The 19,251-nt window shown below is 46.5% G+C and overlaps 1 protein-coding gene across 2 annotated transcripts in view; it reads left to right on the top strand.

The window, feature by feature from the left end:
- The window catches only part of IGDCC4 (immunoglobulin superfamily DCC subclass member 4), a 187,751-nt gene that overhangs the window by 90,667 nt on the left and 77,833 nt on the right, over window positions 1–19,251 (top strand). For both annotated transcript variants that reach the window (XM_050967461.1, XM_050967460.1), the window contains exon 4: window positions 5,610–5,743. In XM_050967461.1, the coding sequence (XP_050823418.1) occupies window positions 5,610–5,743 (134 nt within the window). The remainder of the gene's footprint in view (window positions 1–5,609; window positions 5,744–19,251) is intronic.

Genomic DNA, 19,251 nt, shown 5'->3' with positions numbered 1-19,251 from the left:
CAAAATGGATAGGCAAAAATAGCAAAAAGTGTATGATCCTTTCATAAGCTGACCCTATATTTCAGGGGTTGGAAAATTTGGCAGCCAGCCCATCAGGGTAAGCCGCTGGCGGGTCGGGACGTTTTGTTTACCTGGAGCGTCTGCAGGCATGGAGCCGCTCAGCTCCCTGTGGCCATGGTTTGCAGTTCCCAACTAATGGGACCTGCAGGAAGTGACTCCCGCCGCTCCCATTTGCTGGGAACAGCAAGCCGTGGCCACAGGGAGCTGAGGGGCTCCATGCCTGCAGATGCTCCAGGTAAACAAAACGACAGTGTATTACATATTCAATTCAGTGATTCCATGGAGTTTAAAATCATCAAATTTTGGTGTAGACCCATTTATAAGCCAACCTCTGCTCTTTGGTGCATCATTTTTAACCAAAAACATTTGGATTATGAATGAGTATATATGGTACCTACCCCAAATCCTTTTGATGTCTCTAGTTGACAAGCATGACTGTGATGAGCACAAATAGCTGGAAGCTTTGAGATCTGTTGAGAAACGAGAAAGATCAAGTGTAAAAACGTCTTTATCTTGTGTGCCTGTGCTTTCCTTGGGAGAGCAATATGTCACCTATCTTGCATTTGGGTTGGAAATACAGTCCCTAGTAGCTGCTGTACTGTGAACCCGTCTTTGTACTTCAGGGCTGTCAAAAGTGATTGTTAAACCTATTGGATAGCTGGTGACCTTGGGGTTTTTCTTTATGCTAAGACATGGTAACTCGCCCCAATTACCCCTTCCCCTTCATGCAGTTAGGACTCCTAAAGGCTGAGAATAATTGAGAATAGTCTGCGTAACACATACACACAGATAGATGGCTCAGACATTGCAATATATCCTCATGTTTACCTGTATGTGGTACCCTTCCTCCGGTCAGTGTGCCTCTTTGATACGTCTACACTGCAATCAGAGGTGTGACTGCAGCCTGTGGAGACATACCTGAGCTGGCTCTGATCTAACTAGCTCGGATAACAACAGCAGTGAAAGGTTGTGTAGCATGGGCTGCCTGGGGGCCCTGGATATGTATGTGAGCAGCCAGCCTCTGACATAGCCTGGCATTGTAGACAGACCCTTAGATTGTGAGCTTTTCGGAGTTCATGTTTAGTTTGTAGTATAGCACCACACACTGGGCATGCTACCGAGAACCGGGCATGAGAGCTAATTGCGTTAAACTCCCTCTGGGGACGTTGGTTGGTTGTTTTTTGTAAGCTGGATTTTCCATCTTGATCAGATGTTCCATCTCGATCAGAACCCTTCCTCGCAGAGCAGAACGTGGTTACGTAATGGATCTCAGCCATATGCTTCTGGAAGTGTGTTTGACTTCTATATTTGGAACCTGTAGATGCCTTGCCTGGTGTTTGAAATATGCTGATAGTAATTACGCACACTCAGAGCAGATGCGCGATAAAAATAAATCTCATCGCACTGGGGAGCTCTCTCAGCAGAGAGATAGAGAAATGTTTGGCCAAGGAGCCCCCACGGTGGCTCTCTGGATAACACTGTCCCATCAAGGGCACACGTGGCCTGGTCCTGCAGCCCTGACTCACGTGTGTGGACACACTAGCTCCAGCAAGATTACTCCTGTCAATAAGGTCTGCAGGATGGGCCCCGCGGTGACAGCATCGCTTCTCTGGCTGAGCTGCCTTAAAATACTCTCTCTTCGAATTTGCTAGCATACACAAGAGGAGGGAGCTGATGCCTGCAGATCCAGCTGGCTCAGTGAACAGAGAACCTGTACCCTGTGTAGTGCTGCAAACAGCTGAGTTTCCCGTCAGGACTTTCTGGAGTGGAGCAACAGGACCAGGAAGCCCGCATTCATGCTTGTTGCTCCTCTCCCTTCCCCGCACACAGAATATCTGCTGCCCCTTCCTTACCAATCAGCTTTCAGTGCGTCCTCTTCACGATGAAGGCTGGTAACCCAGAGCTGCCTGTCAAAGCTCTGCAGCTCTGTTTATAGCGTTCTTCAATTAAAACTTGGTCTCATCTATAATTAAAAAGGCTCATGTAGGCTTGGGCCTTGTATTAAAAAATAAAGAAGCTGCCATGTAGGAATCCAGGCAGAAAATGAAGAAACTGACAGCCAGCTTGTTCTCTGTGCTAATTGCTGATCAGGTGTATAATTCAGTTTAATACCGTATAAGCTGGGTTTTTAATGACAAGGCAATGGATCCATCAGTAGTCAGCCATGGTAACTTGGTTGGTAGATGGCCGTAAGCATGCTTTGCGTAGCTGCCAGGGATGGTCTCCTGCAGGGGTCGGCAACCTCTGGCACGCGGCTTGCCAGGGAAAGCCCCTGCTGGGCGGGCCAGCTTGTTTACCTGCCACATCTGCAAGTTCAGCCGATCGTGGCTCCCACTGGCCGCGGTTCGCCATCCCAGGCCAATGGGGGGCTGTGGGAAGAGGTTGCCAGCACATCCCTTGGCCCGCACCACTTCCCGCAGACCCACTGGCCTGGGACGGCAAACCGCAGCCAGTGGGAGCCGCGATTGGCCGAACCTGTGGATGCAGCAGGTAAACAAACTGGCCCGGCCCACCAGGGGGCTTTCCCTGGTGGGCCACGTGCCAAAGGTTGCCGACCTCTGGTCTAGTGACTGGGAGTCAGAAGACCAGCTTTTGACCCCCAGCTCTGGCCTGGACCTGTTGTGTGACACTAGCTGAGTCACTTCTCAACACTTCTGTGATGATCAGGGCAATGCCTTCCTATATAAATTGCTTTGAGATCCCTGGGTAAACAGCGTTATTCAAGCGCTGATTATTATTAAATATTGTCGGCTGGATGCTGAGCTGCTGTTAATCATTGACTTCAGTGAAGCAATGGATTGACAGCAGCTCAGGATCTGGCCCCTACTCCTATAGGGCCAGATCCGGATCTCAGTTATACTGGGCACAGCTGAAAAGTTTGTACTATTCTGAAAGCTATGAATGATCCGAGCAGTTTTCTAATTACATTTTTCGGGAAAACGTCCCATATTGGTGATTTCTTTTGAAACGGTCAGCACTTTTTACTGCCCCATTGTAAATTCAGAATGGCTTTAGCAGAGTCGAAAACCAGACACCTGGCAACCCTAGTGTGAGGTAGGGAAGTCTTTTATAGCAGTGGTGCTCAATCAGGGGCATGCAGAGGTCTTCCCCAAGGTACATCAACTCATCTAAATATTTGCTTAATTTTACAACAGGCTACATAAAAAGCACTAGCAAAGTCAGTACAAACTAAAATTCCATACAGACAATGACTTCTTTACATTGCTCTGTATACTTACACTGAAATGTAAATACATTATTTATATTCCGATTGATTTATTTTATAATTCTATGGTAAAAATGAGAACGTCAGCAATGTTTCAGTAACAGCGAGCTGTGACACTTTTGTATTTTTATGTCTGGTTTTGGAAGCAAGTATTTTTATGTCTGGTTTTAAGTGAGGTGTAACTTCGGAGTGCGCAAGACAAATCAGGCTCCTGGAAGGGTTACAATAGTCTGGAAAGGTTGAGCACCACTGCTATATAGTATTTTACTGAAGGGAGAAACTGAGGCACAGAAAGATTAAAAATACATGCCTGAGGCCAGCTAATGAATGAGTGGCATAACTGGGAAGAAAATCTGTGATGCCCAGTCCCCCTCTCTAACCATCAGCACTTACTCCCCTGTGGAGTTGTTAACGCCAGTATGCTATAGGCCAGGGTTGGCAACCTTTCAGAAGTGCAGCGCCGAGTCTTCATTTATTCACTCTAACTTAAGGTTTCGCGTGCCAGTCATATGTTTTTAGAAGGGCTCTTTCTATAAGTCTATAATATAGAACTAAACTATTGTTGTACGTAAAGTTAATAAGGTTTTTTAAATGTTCAAGAAGCTTCCTTTAAAATTAAATTAAAATGCGGAGCCCCCCAGCCCGGTGGCCAGGAACCAGGCAGTGTGAGTGCCATTAAAAATTAACTCCCTAGGTTCCCTACCCCTGCTATAGGCATTGCTTAGTCTGTATCTCCCTTTCTCCTCACCCAGCGTTCTATTACAAATGTCCGCTGACCAAGAGAGCATGGCTTCCAGGGCAAACTTCTTTTTGGAGCTGTTGCGAGGAGGTAGTTCCTTATTGGTATCTAATTATTTGCACATACGTTTGATGCATGGTCCCCTGCATTTAGCTTCCATGCAGAAAATGCAGCTTCCTGCTTTGAGACATCAGAAAATCGTTTAATGGCGAGTTCATTTAAAACAAGCATTCCTGGATCCTTATTCTGGGGCAACTCCCTGAAATCCTGTTTGGAGAGGGAAGGTGCTTAGCGGGTCTGACACTTTGTTCAAACAAAGGCAAATACAGTATAGGGGGTTTCTCAGCTGGGAAGAGCAGAGTGGCTGGTAGGCAATAGGCAAATTAATTCTGTCACCTGTCTGCATGCATAGCCAAATATAGTTGTCTGTTACTCCTACGGGTGTGTCAGATGGCAGGGGAAACAGACTCTTCAGCTGCCGTCTCAATAGCTGTTACGACCCTGGTTGCTGGGACTTCCTATCAAGAGAGGCATTGAGACTTGCCAGTAGAGTAGGTAACATTGAACTATGTTGGTTGTTGGCCTCACTTACTGCCCAGTGGACCCTCAGCTGTGAGCAAGCCCCTGGTGGGGAGGAAAGTTCACCAGTAGAGAGAGCTCAGAGGTCTTCTCAGCCACCTGCAACCCCACAGCACTGGGGGACCTAGACAGGGAGATCTACAGATGGGGCACCACCAGCTCAGAATCTGGCAGGGCCAGGGTACTGCTGCCTGGGAGATGTACTGAATCATTGCCCTTGGGCATGACTCTGGCACAGTGGGCCTGATTCTGCGAGGTGCTAAGCACCCTCAAATCCAGATCAATGGGAGCTGGAGGGTGCTTGTAGGATTGGGCTCTGTTTGAGAGCTTAGTCAGTGCTGTGCATACTCAAAGTCTGTACTAAGCTCACTGTAAAGCCAGAGGAGGGGTTCTTTGGGGGCAGTTTTTCCAACAGTTCCGCAGAGGAAATCCCCAGGACTTCGCAGGAGCCACATCTCGATGAGGTGGGAGTCAAAAGCCCTGTGACCCCAGAGAAGAGCTTCTGCTACAGATTATAAGAGCTAAAGAATCCATTTGCAACACATAACTACAGCCTCACCGAACATGAAGACTTGTATATATACCCTTATAGGTTAATAGATGGCATTCTTCCTACTATCTATCTACCTACATGTGCAGACACACACTCGTGTATATATACGTGTGTGTGTGTGTGCGCGCGCGCGCAGGCAGGCATATAGTTTTTAATAGAGAATGTTTTCTGCAGCAGAGACCTGTAGGCTTAGTCTGAAGAAGGCAGCAGTTTTATTGCTGCGTTGAATCCATTGCTATTAATGGGTAGTACATTTTGCTTAATTTAAAACTCTCCTATTGGGAGGTTAAAGAGTCTCTTGCCCACTCTTCTCTGCCAGGGCTTTGGTGATGTGCACATAATACGCTCTCACGTATAAGGAAGGAATGAAAATATCTGCATTCCAGTGGCTAGGGTATGAATCGTGTTAGCTGTGAAAAGCAAATCTGATGCTCTTTATTTTACTTACCCAGATTTATAACTCTTCCTAATGGCATCCTCCAAATCGTAGATGTGCGGGAAAGTGACGTTGGGGCCTATCGCTGCGTAGCAACCAACGCAGCACGGAAACGCTACAGTGACGATGCTATTCTTAGCATCTTAAAAGGTAAGGCATGAAAGGGCATTTGTACGGCTGTGTAGAACCATATTGAGGATTCTTTCTTATAAATAGAGAAGCTGCCATGAAATGTTGATGATGGTATTCTCCCTGTGGGTGTCACTTCAATTGTGGGATAGTTGGACTCCTCCTAGGGATGCCATGGACAATTTAAAAATGACTGTATTTATAATAATAGGGTATCTTTGCATCCATTACTTACAAGTGCTGCACTGACTTGTACAGCTTATTCATGTGTTGTACTCTATGGGCAAAATTCTGATTTAGGGAGGGTGGTTTTACCAAAGAAGCTAGTCACAGCTGCCATTCCTGGTCCTGGTCCTAAAACCCCTGGAGCCTGTGTATCCTCTGTGCATTGAGCCATAGAAGGTTCAATGGTGCGGTGCAGTGTGGGTATCTGGCATCGATGCATCCTTAGTTTGGCAAAGGTGCCAAGGTGTCACACCCAAATCCCACACTTAGGGTCCTTTGACTGGCCCAGCCCGAGTCTCTATGCACACTCCCTCATTAGGGTTGTTTGTGTGGCATGAATGAGTAATCTGCATGGGCAGCTGAACAGGGGCTGCACAGGGGTCCCTGTGTACAGGGCTGGCTCCAAGCACCAGAGTAGGAAGCTGGTGCTTGGGGCGGCCAGTTCAGAGGGGCCAATTCAAAGGGGTGGCACTCCGTCCGGTATTGGGGCGACACGTCTGGGTCTTCGGCGGGAATTCGGTGTCGGGTCCCTCATTCCCTCTGTTCCTCTTTGAGCTGCCGCCGAATTGCCGCTGAAGAGGACGAGAGGGAGGACCCGCTGCCGAATTGCCACTGAAGAAGCAGCGCAATTGAGCTGCCGCCAAAGTACTGCCACTCATCTTTTTTGCTGCTTGGGGCATCAGAAAAGCTGGAGCCGGCCCCGACTATGTGATCAGGACACGGGTGCAAACCAATGCAGGGGTATTTCGTGCCACTTCCCGGAGATGAGAGTGAAAGGGATCCCTGCACTGCTTCACACCCTGTTCGTTCTGTGACTGCTGCTGGCTCTGTCGGAGAGAAGGGCAATCAGAACCATGACTTTCTTCCATGCCTGCAGGGTTACCTCTAGTGCAGTGTTTTGTAGCCATGTTTGTTGGAAGGTTCATGTTCCAGTTTGGTGCATGTTTCCTGACTGGAAGGAATAGAAGCTTCTCTCAGAACTGAAAAGAGGACGGGGGCGGGATCAGGGGAAGGAAATACAGCCTCTTCTGTGTAATAGAGTCTGCTGGGTTGATTTCTCTGTTTGTATGCCATTTCCGTGATAACTTCGTGACACCTTATTAGGGATCCAAGATATTCCATTGGACCAGGATCTCTTGGTCTCTCATGTAATTCAGGCCTTCATACTCCACTCAGTACCATCTGCATTGGTGCTGGATGGTAGTGGGATATCAGGGGTTGACTTCACTTGAGAGATGATACTTCAGCACGTAACCTGAGCCCAGGAGGAGGTTGGGGCCAGGTGACACCTTCTGCCCGGGAAACTGGACAAGGCTGGAGGAGGAGCTGGGGGTTGTGGCTGGGTGAGACTGCTGGAGATGGTTACAGTTTGGACCTGGCTGGGGAAACGGAGGAAGGGCCAGCACTGGGGCCTGGGCTCCTTACCCCCCAGGATGGATCTGACTTGAGGGGTCCTTTTTCCTGTACCTGCAAGCTCTGTTTTGGACTGTGTTCCTGTCATCTAATAAACCTCCTGTTTTACTGGCTGGCTGAGAGTCATGGGTCACTGTGGTATCTGAGACATGTACATGTAAAATCCCACCATTCCTGACCAATGTAAAACCCACTTTGGGGGCGGATGGAGGCCAGTTTTTTTCCTCCAACCAGACATTGTCAGACAGGCTGTTTGTGGCTAGGGGTTCAAAACTTGTGTGAGATGAAGATTTTAAAGATTTGTTGGTAATCACCTTGTTTAGAAAATGGAATTGAGTTGTCTGGGGAAATAGCAGCCTGGTTTCTCTTCTGTAAGTTTGGTTTCTGCGTTCCATTTCTTTTTCCCCTCCGGCTGTTTTTCTTGGTGGGAAGGAACTGCAGTGGACTGTTTTAATTGGAGACCTCTTGAGCCAGTAGAGTCTTGGGAGCTACAACATGGAGATTTCCCTCCTTATCAAAACTTAGCAACATACAGAGTTTCTCATGGGGCTCAGAGATGGATTCAGCTTTAATCAAAGCCCATTCAGTGATCCCATCTTCAAGCGCTGTGTAATAAGGAGTTGTTTCAGATGTATGCGTTCCTTCTGATCACTCCTAAAGAGGAGATACCTCCCCTCCTTAGGAATTCAGTGGTAATAACTTTAGGCCCCTGGAATTCAGCCTAGATGACTTCAGGAATAAACAGCAGATGAGCCACGCTCTAGTTCTCACGCAACATGCAGCAGGTCTGAGCTACAAGAACATTGCATTCATTGGTGCTTCTGGGCTGGGTCCATCACTGGATAAGCAACAAAAGACTAGAAACAGAGAAAAGATTGCACCAGATGAGAATTCTGCCTAAATGACATTTTCCAAAGCTTTCCGTGGATTTCCATTTTGCTCTTTGGGGACGTCTCTTGCAGGAGAAGGAGGGTAAACGTGACACTCCGAGGCATTTAAAGGCTTTGGTCATGTCCATGCTCAGCTGCTGGTGGTGGGCATGGTGCAGAACAAACCGCATCCTTTCAAAGAAGCCTTTCCTATGTTTTCAAAAGTGGCCCCATGTCTTCCATGCATAATCATCTAAATTCATGGATGGAGCTGCCTAGCAGAGGCATTGTGCTTGCTCTAAGAGGGAGCCTCTCCATTTGACCTCAGACCAGTGGCACCTGCTGACGCTGGGAGTGAAATCAGCCCAGTGGCTCTGCCTGTGGCAGTGGCCTGCAGAAGATGCAATAGGAGGTTATTCTTCCATCAGTGTTGGCTGAGAGGATCTCTGGAAGGCTGGTGGGCAGGGGGGTGGGTTAGGGGCTGGTAGAGTAGGACTCCCGACCCTAGATTAAAGTACTGGATCTCTGCTCTGGCCCATGTCTCTGTTGTTCAGAAAAGTTGAGAGGGGGATAGGAGAAGGCTTAATTCGCAGGGTTCCCTCTGGAAAGGGGCAGAGGTGACATGACTAATTCCGTGAATGTTTGTGGGTGGATAATAACGATAATGAGCGGAACACTTGGCAGTCTTCAGTGAGGAACTTGAAGTCGCTTCCCAGCCGTTAGGTAGTTAGCCCACCCCACACCCCAGGAAGGTAAGGAAGTATTATGATTAGGGCCAGCTTTAGGAAGTGCGGGGCCCAATTTGAACAGTTTCAATGGGGCCCCGGCAGGGATGACTGAAAAAACAAAAACAAACAAAAAACAAACAAAAAAACCCCATGTGAAAAAACATGTGGGGCTTGTACTCACCAAGCGGTGCTCCGAGTCTTCGGTGGTGGGTCCTTCACTCGCTCCAGGTCTTCGGCGGCACTGAAGGACCTGCCACCAAAGTGCCACTGAAGACCCAGAGCAGGCGAAAGGCCTGCCGCTGAAGACCCAGAGCGAGTGAAAGACCCACCACAGAAGTGCCCCTGAAGACCCGAAGTGCCGCCAGGTGAGTAAAAATTTAAAAGGCGCCTCCAGCCAGGGTAGGGATTCTCACTAGGCGCGGGGCCCGATTCAGGGGAATTGGTGGAAAAGGCCTAAAGCCGGCCCTTATGATTTGTAATGCCATAGCACCTACTACAGTCTAAATAGGCGACAAACAAAGGGTGGGAGGCGCAGAGAAGGGCAGTGACATGCCCGAGGCCACACAGCCTGGACAATGGCAGAGCCAGGATTAGAATCCAGGTCTCCTGACTCCCTGATCCACAGCCTGTTGGCTAGACCTTGCTTCCTCCTGCTTGTTTATTCCCATTGGAGAGTCTGAGGCACAGAATTGTTACAGGATCAGCCAAAGAGCCAGTTACATACGCAGGGTGCTCAGTCCTCCATCTGCAGGGCAAAACTCCCTTGCAAACTCCGAGACCCTTCCATGGCCCTCTTTGTCTTTGTTTAGAAGTGTCTCGCTTGTTTCTCTGCCGCTCCTGCGTTTTCACATAGATGCCTTTGCTGTTCATCCATCAGCAGGGAGTGTAATTAACCGTGGAGTCCAAGAATACACCTTTGATCAATGAATTGCTTTATGGAGATAATCTGTGTTGAATCTACAGAGAATTCTTGAGCAGTCCTACACTCTGTATCTAATTACCAGCCCCTGCCAGATCCTGTGGTTCCTAATGAAACACAAGGTAACAGGGGAGCTCTGGTATCAGGTGCCTCTGCATGCTAGAGACAGCTCCCCTCTTTGGCCTGATGTGTTATTGATAAGTGATATCGATCAAGCCACACTTTGGATAACCTCTCCCCGGCACCGCAATTCCTTCTGTTCTCTGCATAATTATATCTTGTAACTTTAAGACGTTTACTCTGCTTTTCAGATTGAAAGCAATCAAAGAGGTTAAAAAGGGAGCATTCCTTCTGCCACACAAACGGGTCTGAGCAGATTTCTATTTTGATTTTTCTCTCCCCCCCACTCCACTTCTGAAGCATTAAGCTGCCCGCTGATTAGACAAAGGAATGCTCTGGGTTGACATTTTCATTGGATTTAGCTAAAAGTGATGAAAATCATGTCTCTGGCAAATCTCTGGAGATTTTTGTAATTGGGAAAAGGATATGTGAGTCAGGTGGAAGGCAGCAGAACCTGTTGCGAGCGACAAACACCTCTGTGGGTGACTCACGCTTTGCTGATAGTTTTTTTTCCAAGCGATCTCCATAAGATGCATGTTATTTTAGACATCTTGATAATTCCAGCAGGTGACTTATTCTCTCCCTGGCGATCTGGTTTTCATCTGTAAACGATGGTACATGCAAACAGGTATTTAAAAAAAAACCTTTGTTTAAAAACAACCCCTCCCCCCAAAATAAAACAAAACAAAACAAAACACTATTTAGTGCTGGTTAAAGGTGCCTGATTGAAATCCTGGAGACTGAGCTTTGTGGGCGCCTCTGGCATCAGTTTACCTTGGTCCATCCTGTTCTCAGCCTGTGGACACAACAATCTACTCTCCAGAAGGGTGTAACAGTTTGGTCTAATTCTGGTTGTGGAGCATGGTATGGGGGTGGCTTGGGGGTGATTAGTGGCCTGTGATGTGCAGGAGGTCAGACTAGATGGTTGTGGTCCCTTCTGGCCTTAAACTCCATGACAAGCTCCTCTGTTTGTCCACACAGTGGGGAGCAGCAGCCGCTAAACCTTCCCCCTCGCCCCGCCCCCCAGTCCTGTCAGTTGATGTTTTTAGTTACCAGTCTGTTGTAGCTCGAGTCAATCTAATAGCCAGTTAGATTGAGCACGAGTGAGGAGCTGGGCTTTGTCGGTCACGATCCGATGCTCCGAGGCTTTGCAGGACTGAACCCAGAGTTCCATGGCAAAACACCCCAGCTTTATAGATGTAAATTCCCATTTGAGTACATGCATTTTGCAACGTCATCCTGTCCTTAAGTGGTGGTGTTCTTGGAGTTTTCTGCTGTTATCATTTGATGGGTATTGTCGAGCTTCCCATTGTTATCTCTTATTTGTCTTGCCTTCAGGGGTGCCTGCCTCACCTCTGAGGTCATCAATGCTGCTAACGTGTTTAGCATCGGATACAATGGATGTTTTTTGATTGTCTCCTGGTCTTTCCAAGTCTCTCACTTTTTCTTGACCATCTGGACATTTGTGATGGTTTTCACACCTTATCTTTCCCTGATGTATGCATTCCTCATTCCCACAAACAATCTCTTACTGAAACCTTCAAAGGTATACAGACAGCAGTGTTTTATATTCAGCAGAATACATTGTAAATCAAGCCTTGCTAAATCTTAACTAAAACAATTCAGATTGGGGCTTCAGGCCCTCAACCTTCCTTTAACCTTGTCTCTTACTTACTAAAACCTTAAAACAAAGACATGTATATTTAACTAGAGTGCCTAATTTGTAATACATGTAGGAAACCATAGTAGACATTATAACTTATCCTGAAACAAAAGGGTGACCATAATCAGTCAGAAGGATTGTTCTCGTCTGTTTTTCCTTTCTGCTATTCAAAAAGGGTGGCTGGCAGGATGAAATCAAATCATACATTAATTCTGATAGTACAATTATAAAATCCTGCTCCTACACCATCACTCCATCTGGTCTGCTGACTGCTAATAAAGGCACCAGTTGTGTCAATGGTGATTTGTGACCTGATGATGGTGCTGATTGTGGTGGAAATGTTTCCACCAGGCAAGCCACCAGCCTGCTGAATGCAGGCCAGGAGATGTCTCCTACTTGTGACTGCCAGTCGCTGCCAGATGAAGCTGGATTTGAATTAGCAGCTAGTAGTGAAGGAAAGGGCCTGTTTCTCCTCAGCCATCCACCCTCTCCGGCCAATCCTGTTTTTCTGCTCCCGATTTGGTATCCGGGATATCGTAACATTTTCCTTGCTAAGTCAATGTCTTTTCTCAGCTGAGAGGGTGATTCTCTTCACACTATCCTGCATCCAAATTATTTGCATGAGCTAAAAAAACCAAGCTGCTGTCCTTTCCCTCTGCTGAAAGTATGGCAACCCTGGGAAGGACCTGCTGTGTCTCTGCAACCGGATGTGTGCTGGGATCAGATTAATAATGTGATAGACAGTAACTGTGGCAGGCAGTGCTGTGTGTGCTGCAGATGTTCAGGCTGCACAGCCGTCACGGTGTAAATTTCCAGACATTCCTTCGGGAACAGCAGTTTGAGCAAGAATGAGGATACTAGAACTTAGGGCAGGACCCAGTCATGCAGCCCTGAAACCGAGCTGTGTCCTTATTCTGCAGAAATAGAAACAGAAGGATACGTTTGATTTTCATCTTCTCTCTGTTGCTTCCCCAGCATACTTGGCTCAATGGCCTGAGTGCAAAACACACCTGCCAGCCCTGTCCCTGACCTCCTCGTCTGTACACATGGGAAGCGAGCCCCAGATCCCCACTTTCGCTTTCTGCCAGAAATGGCCTCATCATGGAATGCTTTGCCATACTCTGTGTATATTCCCCCTTCTTCAGCTTTCTACGGGAGTGCTTTAGGGGGTTGCGTTTCAGTTTTTGTGACTGTTTTTTCGCCCTGCAGCAGGGCACAGATGGGTGCTGGAGCAGTTTTTATAGTGAGGGTGCTGAGAGCCATTGAACCAAACTGTAAACTCTGGATATAACGGAAACCGCTTCAAGTGGGATAATTTATTTGGTGTTGGTCTTGCTTTGAGCAGGGGATTGGACTAGATAACCTCCTGAGATCTCTTCCAACTCTAATCTTCTATCATTCTAAGTCGGGGTGCTGCAGCACCCCCTGCACCCTAGTTCCAGCACCTATGGGCACAGAGTTCTGCTCCAAAGCCAGCACCCGAGGGGTGTGTCCATTCCACTTTTCTACTATACGGCATGTGAACTGCTCCAAGGTGCTCCTTGTTAGAGGATGAGGGCCCCGTTGGCTTGCTTCACAACCACGTTGATAAGGAACAACCAACAGAAGGAGGGGAGATGACGCTTAGCAGGGCCCACTAACTAGAAGCCTCAGAATGCCTGCTCACTGCAGGGCACAGGAATAGAGTAGCAGCCCTTTGAGTAGTTGGTGAGTCCTCTAGAGGCACTCACCAGATGCTGTGTTTTAGCTGCCAACTCTCAAGCAAAGCAGCAGTGTATATATGTGGCCAGGCGTTACATGCTGTGTATATGCAGCAATCATGGCTATTTGGAGCCCACTCTGCCGCTCTTCTTATTACGTTTGTTGTGTCTTTTGCTCTTTACACAGTGATAGACTAGAATCCCAAAGCACCATAGAACTGAGCAAAATCTAAGATCTACGAGGACATCCACAATTTAGAGGCGCATGTCTAGTGCTAGTGCATTGGGCTAGGAACCAGGCGACATGGGTTCTGTTCCTGGTTCTGACACTGACCTACTAGGTGACCACAGGCAAGTCACTTCACCTCCATTTGTCTGTTTCCCCTCCCACTGTCTATTTAAAATGTAACTTCTTGTGGTCAGGTCCTGTCACTCACTTAGGTACAGCCTGTCTTCAAGTACTTTGTCCCGTCCAGATTTTAAATGTCCCAAGCAGTGGCATTTCTACCACTCTGTTTGAAAGACTCTTCCGCAACCTAATAGATAGTGTCCATTTTTCTTGATATTCAGTTCAAATTCTCCTTTCCTTAAGTTCGTCCCGTTGTTTCTAGTTATACGTTGTTTGACCACCACAAGCAATTCCTCTCTCACCTCGGTATTTATGCCCTTCAGGTATTTGTGGATGCTTTTGTTCCTGGAGCCTCAAAAGAGCCTGTTTTGGGGAAAGTTAGAGATAACAGCAATTTAAATTTCTAATAGAGTTTGGACTTGGCAGAGTCACTTGCTGTTCCTGTGCAACAAATTCTGCCTCAGTAAAATGAAGCTAATGATACTTAGTCACCTTTTAGAAGTACTTAGAAATGTACAGTAGGAAAGTTCTGTATCATTATGAAAGATTACAACTATTACAGTAGTTGGAATCTGAATGATAAGGATGCGGGGCTACCTGGCCAAATATATTCAGCTCAGTGCAGTCTGAATGTGCAGTTATGTGGCAAATCTGTGAGTGCAATTGCCGTCATTGGTAAGCACAACCATCTAATGTTGCGTTGCTTCTTAGTAGCCGTTTGCATGTGCGATGTCCTGATTTGGCATGCATAGCTGCAGATGTTTGGTGCATGAATTTTGTCTGAACATCCACCCCCTGAGTGTTTGTATGCAGCCTTTAAATTAAACCAACTTGTGAAGACTGGGGAAGGCACAATGGTCTTCCTTGTAATAGCTACAAAATAGCAGGACGTAGGCTTTTAAAGGGTACGCAGCTCAAGTAGACGTGTCTTCCTAAAGTGACTCCTGTTCTTTCTATCTGTACTGAGCAGACACAGGAATGGATGGACGATTCACTGGGATGGACCAAGAGAGGGTATTCATTGGGTCTGGGCTGCTGTGAAGTCTTTCGGCAGACAAGCACATTCCTGGTGAATTGGGATTTAATGCTCTGTTATTAGAGATGACGCTGGGAGATTGCCGTCGGCAGAACATCATTTAAATTGACAGTTGTAACAGCTTGCTGTGGCAACGTCCCATGAAATGTGTTTTTCAGACAAATATTTGTATGAAATCTGATAAGTGGGGCAAAGCTGAGGGGCAGCTAAAACACCCTTTGCAGTGAGAGCGAGGCTGTGGGATCAAAGAATCACAGTGGATTATGGCTGCTAAGCTGTGATGTTTTCCCCACAAGGCTAGTGATCTTGCAGCCTTTAGTTCATGTGGCTTCAGCTGCATTTAGATTAGAGCAATCTCTGCCTAGTGGATGAGAATACTTCCCCGTCCAGTTTCTCATTTGCAGCCCCTGTTTGTTGTTGTTTGTGTTGCTGTAGTGCCTAGCAACCCCATCCTTCTCAAGGCAACTCAAGAACAGCATTGATGGATTCTGGAGAGAGCCCTGTGCAGCCTTCCTTTGCGAGAAAGCTCAGACAGGGAGGCTGGGCTTTTGAAGGTGAGGAGGTGAGAGGGGTACGGAGAGCCTTGCAGAGAAGAACGTGGCATTTGCTTGCCTTTGAAGTGCAACAACTCTGCGGAGTCTTTCCTGGGGCACTGGAAAAAGATTCCCATGTTTACACGCTGCAGTAAAATTAGTTCTCCTCATTTGAACAAGACCTGCAGGGTTTTCCTGCTTGTATCTTAAAGAAACAGCTGGCAACTTTAGTTCTGTGCTCCAGTCCCATCCCACATGGCTAACTGAGAGCTGTTCTAAAGGACACACTCCTGCCCTGTTTTGTATGACATGGAAATGACGCTATCCCCATCTTTCACTTGAGTGGTGGTTTTCATGCTGAAGGATTCCACTGCCCTTGAAACTGCAGATCAAAATTTGCTTTCATTGACACTAGTGTAAATCCAGATTGACTCCATTGTTTTTAAATCAAGCTCCTTAATTCAGTGGAGTTGTTCCAGTTTTTACACTAGTGTAAAAGGAAAGCAACATTTGGCCCTGTCTGGGATAATTTCAACTTGCCATTATAAATGCAACCACTTCTAGTGTGGAATGAGGCAGCTGTGCTTTTATTTTGAGGCTTCAATTTCAATCTCTATTTAAAGTTGCCCCTGCAAAAAGAGATTCAGGTCCAATCATTCCTGCATTTATTATAAGTTATTTTGTAAGCTACACAATGTATTCCTTTCTCAGTGCGTTTCCCCAGTGGGGCTGATAACCTTCCTCTCTAGTATCTCGATCTCTCCATTTTTCCATTTCTTTTTTACTTGCAATTAAATACAGAATTGAAATCCGTTTGAAAATAAGGAAAGCTCAGAGTTGGGTGGGCTCGGTTTACATGAGTTTCTAGGATCAGGTTTCTCAGGTGGCTGATATTTGAAGCTGTTGCATAATGAGCCTGTTGGGTCATGAAAAACGCTCTTAATCTTTTTTTCTCTGGCAGGAGGTGCTAAGTGATTATGTGACTTTGAGAGGCAGGGAAGGTGTGAAAGAGAAGGGATGAAATGCGGACCTGGTCTTTTAAGGCCAGAAGAAACCATTAGATTATGTAGTTTGACCTCCCGTATAACACAGACCATGAAATTTTATCCAGTTCCTTCTGTACTGAACTCAATAATTTGTGTTTGATTAAAGCATATCAGATCTTCTCAAATGGACATGAAATAGTATTTAACACTGTGGTAGGTACTTTACAAATTGTCAACAAAGTAATGATGAAGAGTAATATAACTAAGGAGACTATTAGTGATTGAACTGGGGTGTGTGCGCGTGCGTGCGCACCACTGCCTTCTACTGAATGGAATAAGAACTGCTCACGTGTGTCATAAACCCCATAGTGCTGACAGAAATTCTCCCTTGAAGTGTTAGAAGCCAATCTTTTTGGAGCTGGAGGATCTGAGTTCTCTCTTGGCTGTCTCTGAAGTTCTGAAAGTGCAGCACTACTGACAACTGTGACAATCCTAGGGGACAGTGAGTTTGATACAAAATTCCCATCCCTCATATTCCATTAAGCAGAACTGACAAGACCTGACATTGGCACTAGAGATTGCAGCAAAGATGTCAAGAGTAATAGAACAAAATGAAGGATGTAAACATAGGACAAGGTGAGCTGTCTCCCCTGCTTCTGAGGATTTGCCCAGAAGTACTGATACCTGACCATGGTGTCTGACGCTGTAGAGTGTGTTACGTCTCCTGTATTACAAACAGCCCTGCATTTGAACCTCCCACGCTCAGTGAGAGCTGGACTTGTTGTTTGTTCAAGGTCTTCTAAACTCCTGATATGCATTTTGTTAAGGCAGCTGGATAGAGCATTCCACTTCATTGAGAACGACTCGTTAATACTCTAGGGCTGGAGGTTTTCTGGAGCGATAGACTGCTTGGGGTGGACAATAGCAGGACTGAAGTGGTGCCTGGAACTTGGGCTAGTCCTCTGTACGGGGTGGATTTCAGCCTTACGGAGGAGAGAGGTGCTCTGCAGTGCTACCAAGAGGCTGGAGAATAGTAGGTTTGGTTTATGGGCTGTTGGTCAAAATGTGCTAACAACATCGGTGGAAACTGGCCAGCAGTTTGTTTGTAGCATAAGCTCATGGACTTCTGTACTGTTTCTAGTAATGGTGCCATTGAAATGATCTTTACACCTACTGGGTTTGGAAGCTGGAATTTTCCAAGTACCTGACACCCTTAGGCCTCTTGGTAAAACCCAGCCTGCATTTCTTCTTCTTTCTTATACTTTCTTTCCTCCATCTTTCCCTTCCTAACTGGGAAATGCCACAACCACCACCACAGTGCCTTGGGGACCTGCACAATTAACTAATGAGGAGAGATTTTTTTCTTGAGGTTTCTGGTCCCAATTGGAGCCTGGGGTTTCATTTTAGTCCCAAGTTAAAAAAAAAAATGGTGGTGGTGGGGAATAAAGACATGGAACGATGCTGACCTGAGATGGCCCTTCCAGCCAGAGAACTCCCAAGAGAGGCAGTATCCTAAAGGAGCTGCAGTATTTATTTCAAGAGGCTATCATCACCATTGTTATGGGCGTTGTAATTGTGCCTAATTGCACCTCCAGGGTCACAGTTTCATTGTGTTGGAAGCTGTACACACTAATGGTAAGAGAGTTCCTGCCCCAAAGAGCTTACAGTATCAGTAGACAAGACAAAGGGTGGTAGAAATGAAGCATTATGACCCACAGCATACAGATTGGATGAATCAGCCAATTTCACCAAGGAAGTTAAGTCAGGCATTGAACCCAGGGATCCTGACTCCCAGGCTGTTGCCGCCGTCACCACCAGACCATTTTGGCTTGTCTGGTATAGAGTTTGGAATTTGCATTGGGTAAATTACAGACATTCCACCGTACATCACAAATTGTATATTCAGTTGTAATATTTGCAATTCATACATATGCAAACCAAGAATCGTTTGCAGAAGCAACTGGCAAATCATTGAGAATACCTAATATGTTCAAGAACCTGGTGATCTGCTTATGGACAAATCAGGAACTGAAAAAGAAAGGCGACGTCCACTGAACCAATGAGTCGCTGCAAACGATTCACTCAGCTTCAACCTTTCCAGCGTCATTGGCCCCTTCCCATGGGTCTGAAGAGAGTGGCTCACATGGTGAATTCCTTTCCTGGGTGGGTTTGACACAACACTGTTCAGCTTGGCAAAGGAGGGGGTGTGATAGTCACCAAAATTATAACCTAGAGAACGGCAGGAGTGGTTGTGAGGCCTGCTGAGGAAGCAGATCCACAGAAGTAACCTTACCATGGTTACGAAAGGCATGGCACTTAGCCGAAGAGACCACTTCACAATGCTCAGTCATAGGAAGCCTTCCAAGTTGACCCCATGTGACACTCACCCCTCCTGGACAGTAGTGATGACTGTGAAAAACAGAAGAATTTCCCTGGGCTTTCAGAACCAAACCAAACCTTATTTGAAGCACTGAACGGTCCCAGAGGATTTAAGCAGAGGTTGGGAAATCAACTCTTCCTCTTTCAGAAGGAAACTAACAGTCTGTCACCGTTCCTAGGAAGAGCTGTTGAGAAAGGTCATTGGTGAATTTTCAAGATTGCCTGGAAAACTTGGGCTGGGTCTTCACTGGGAGAAAGGCACTTGGGTAAAATCCTAGTGAGGACAAAGCACTTTGCAGCTTTCACCCATGTTAACAGGTTGAGTTAAAAATTGGGTGCCCCGTAGGCATTAACCTGACCTGGAGTTAAGAACCTACCTTTTTTCTTTTTTCCTAATGAAGATAGGGCCTTGGAGGGGATGGGCTTGTCTGCTTACTGCAGTGATCTACCCTAAGGATGTCTTCTTTTTTTGGAGCATTTCAGTAGCAGAGTCCTCCTAACTAGTATGGTTACCTCCCCAAAACCAAAACCCCATAAGAAGTTCATCTGGATGGACAGAAGCTTCTGAGATATTTTTACCTTTTTAGGCTCAAAAAGAGACACTTTTGT

The sequence above is a fragment of the Gopherus flavomarginatus genome, chromosome 9 (assembly GCF_025201925.1).
Source record: "Gopherus flavomarginatus isolate rGopFla2 chromosome 9, rGopFla2.mat.asm, whole genome shotgun sequence".
Lineage (NCBI taxonomy): Eukaryota > Metazoa > Chordata > Testudines > Testudinidae > Gopherus > Gopherus flavomarginatus.
The sequence above is the reverse complement of the archived record's forward strand: the minus strand, read 5'-3'. Positions and strand labels throughout refer to the sequence as shown.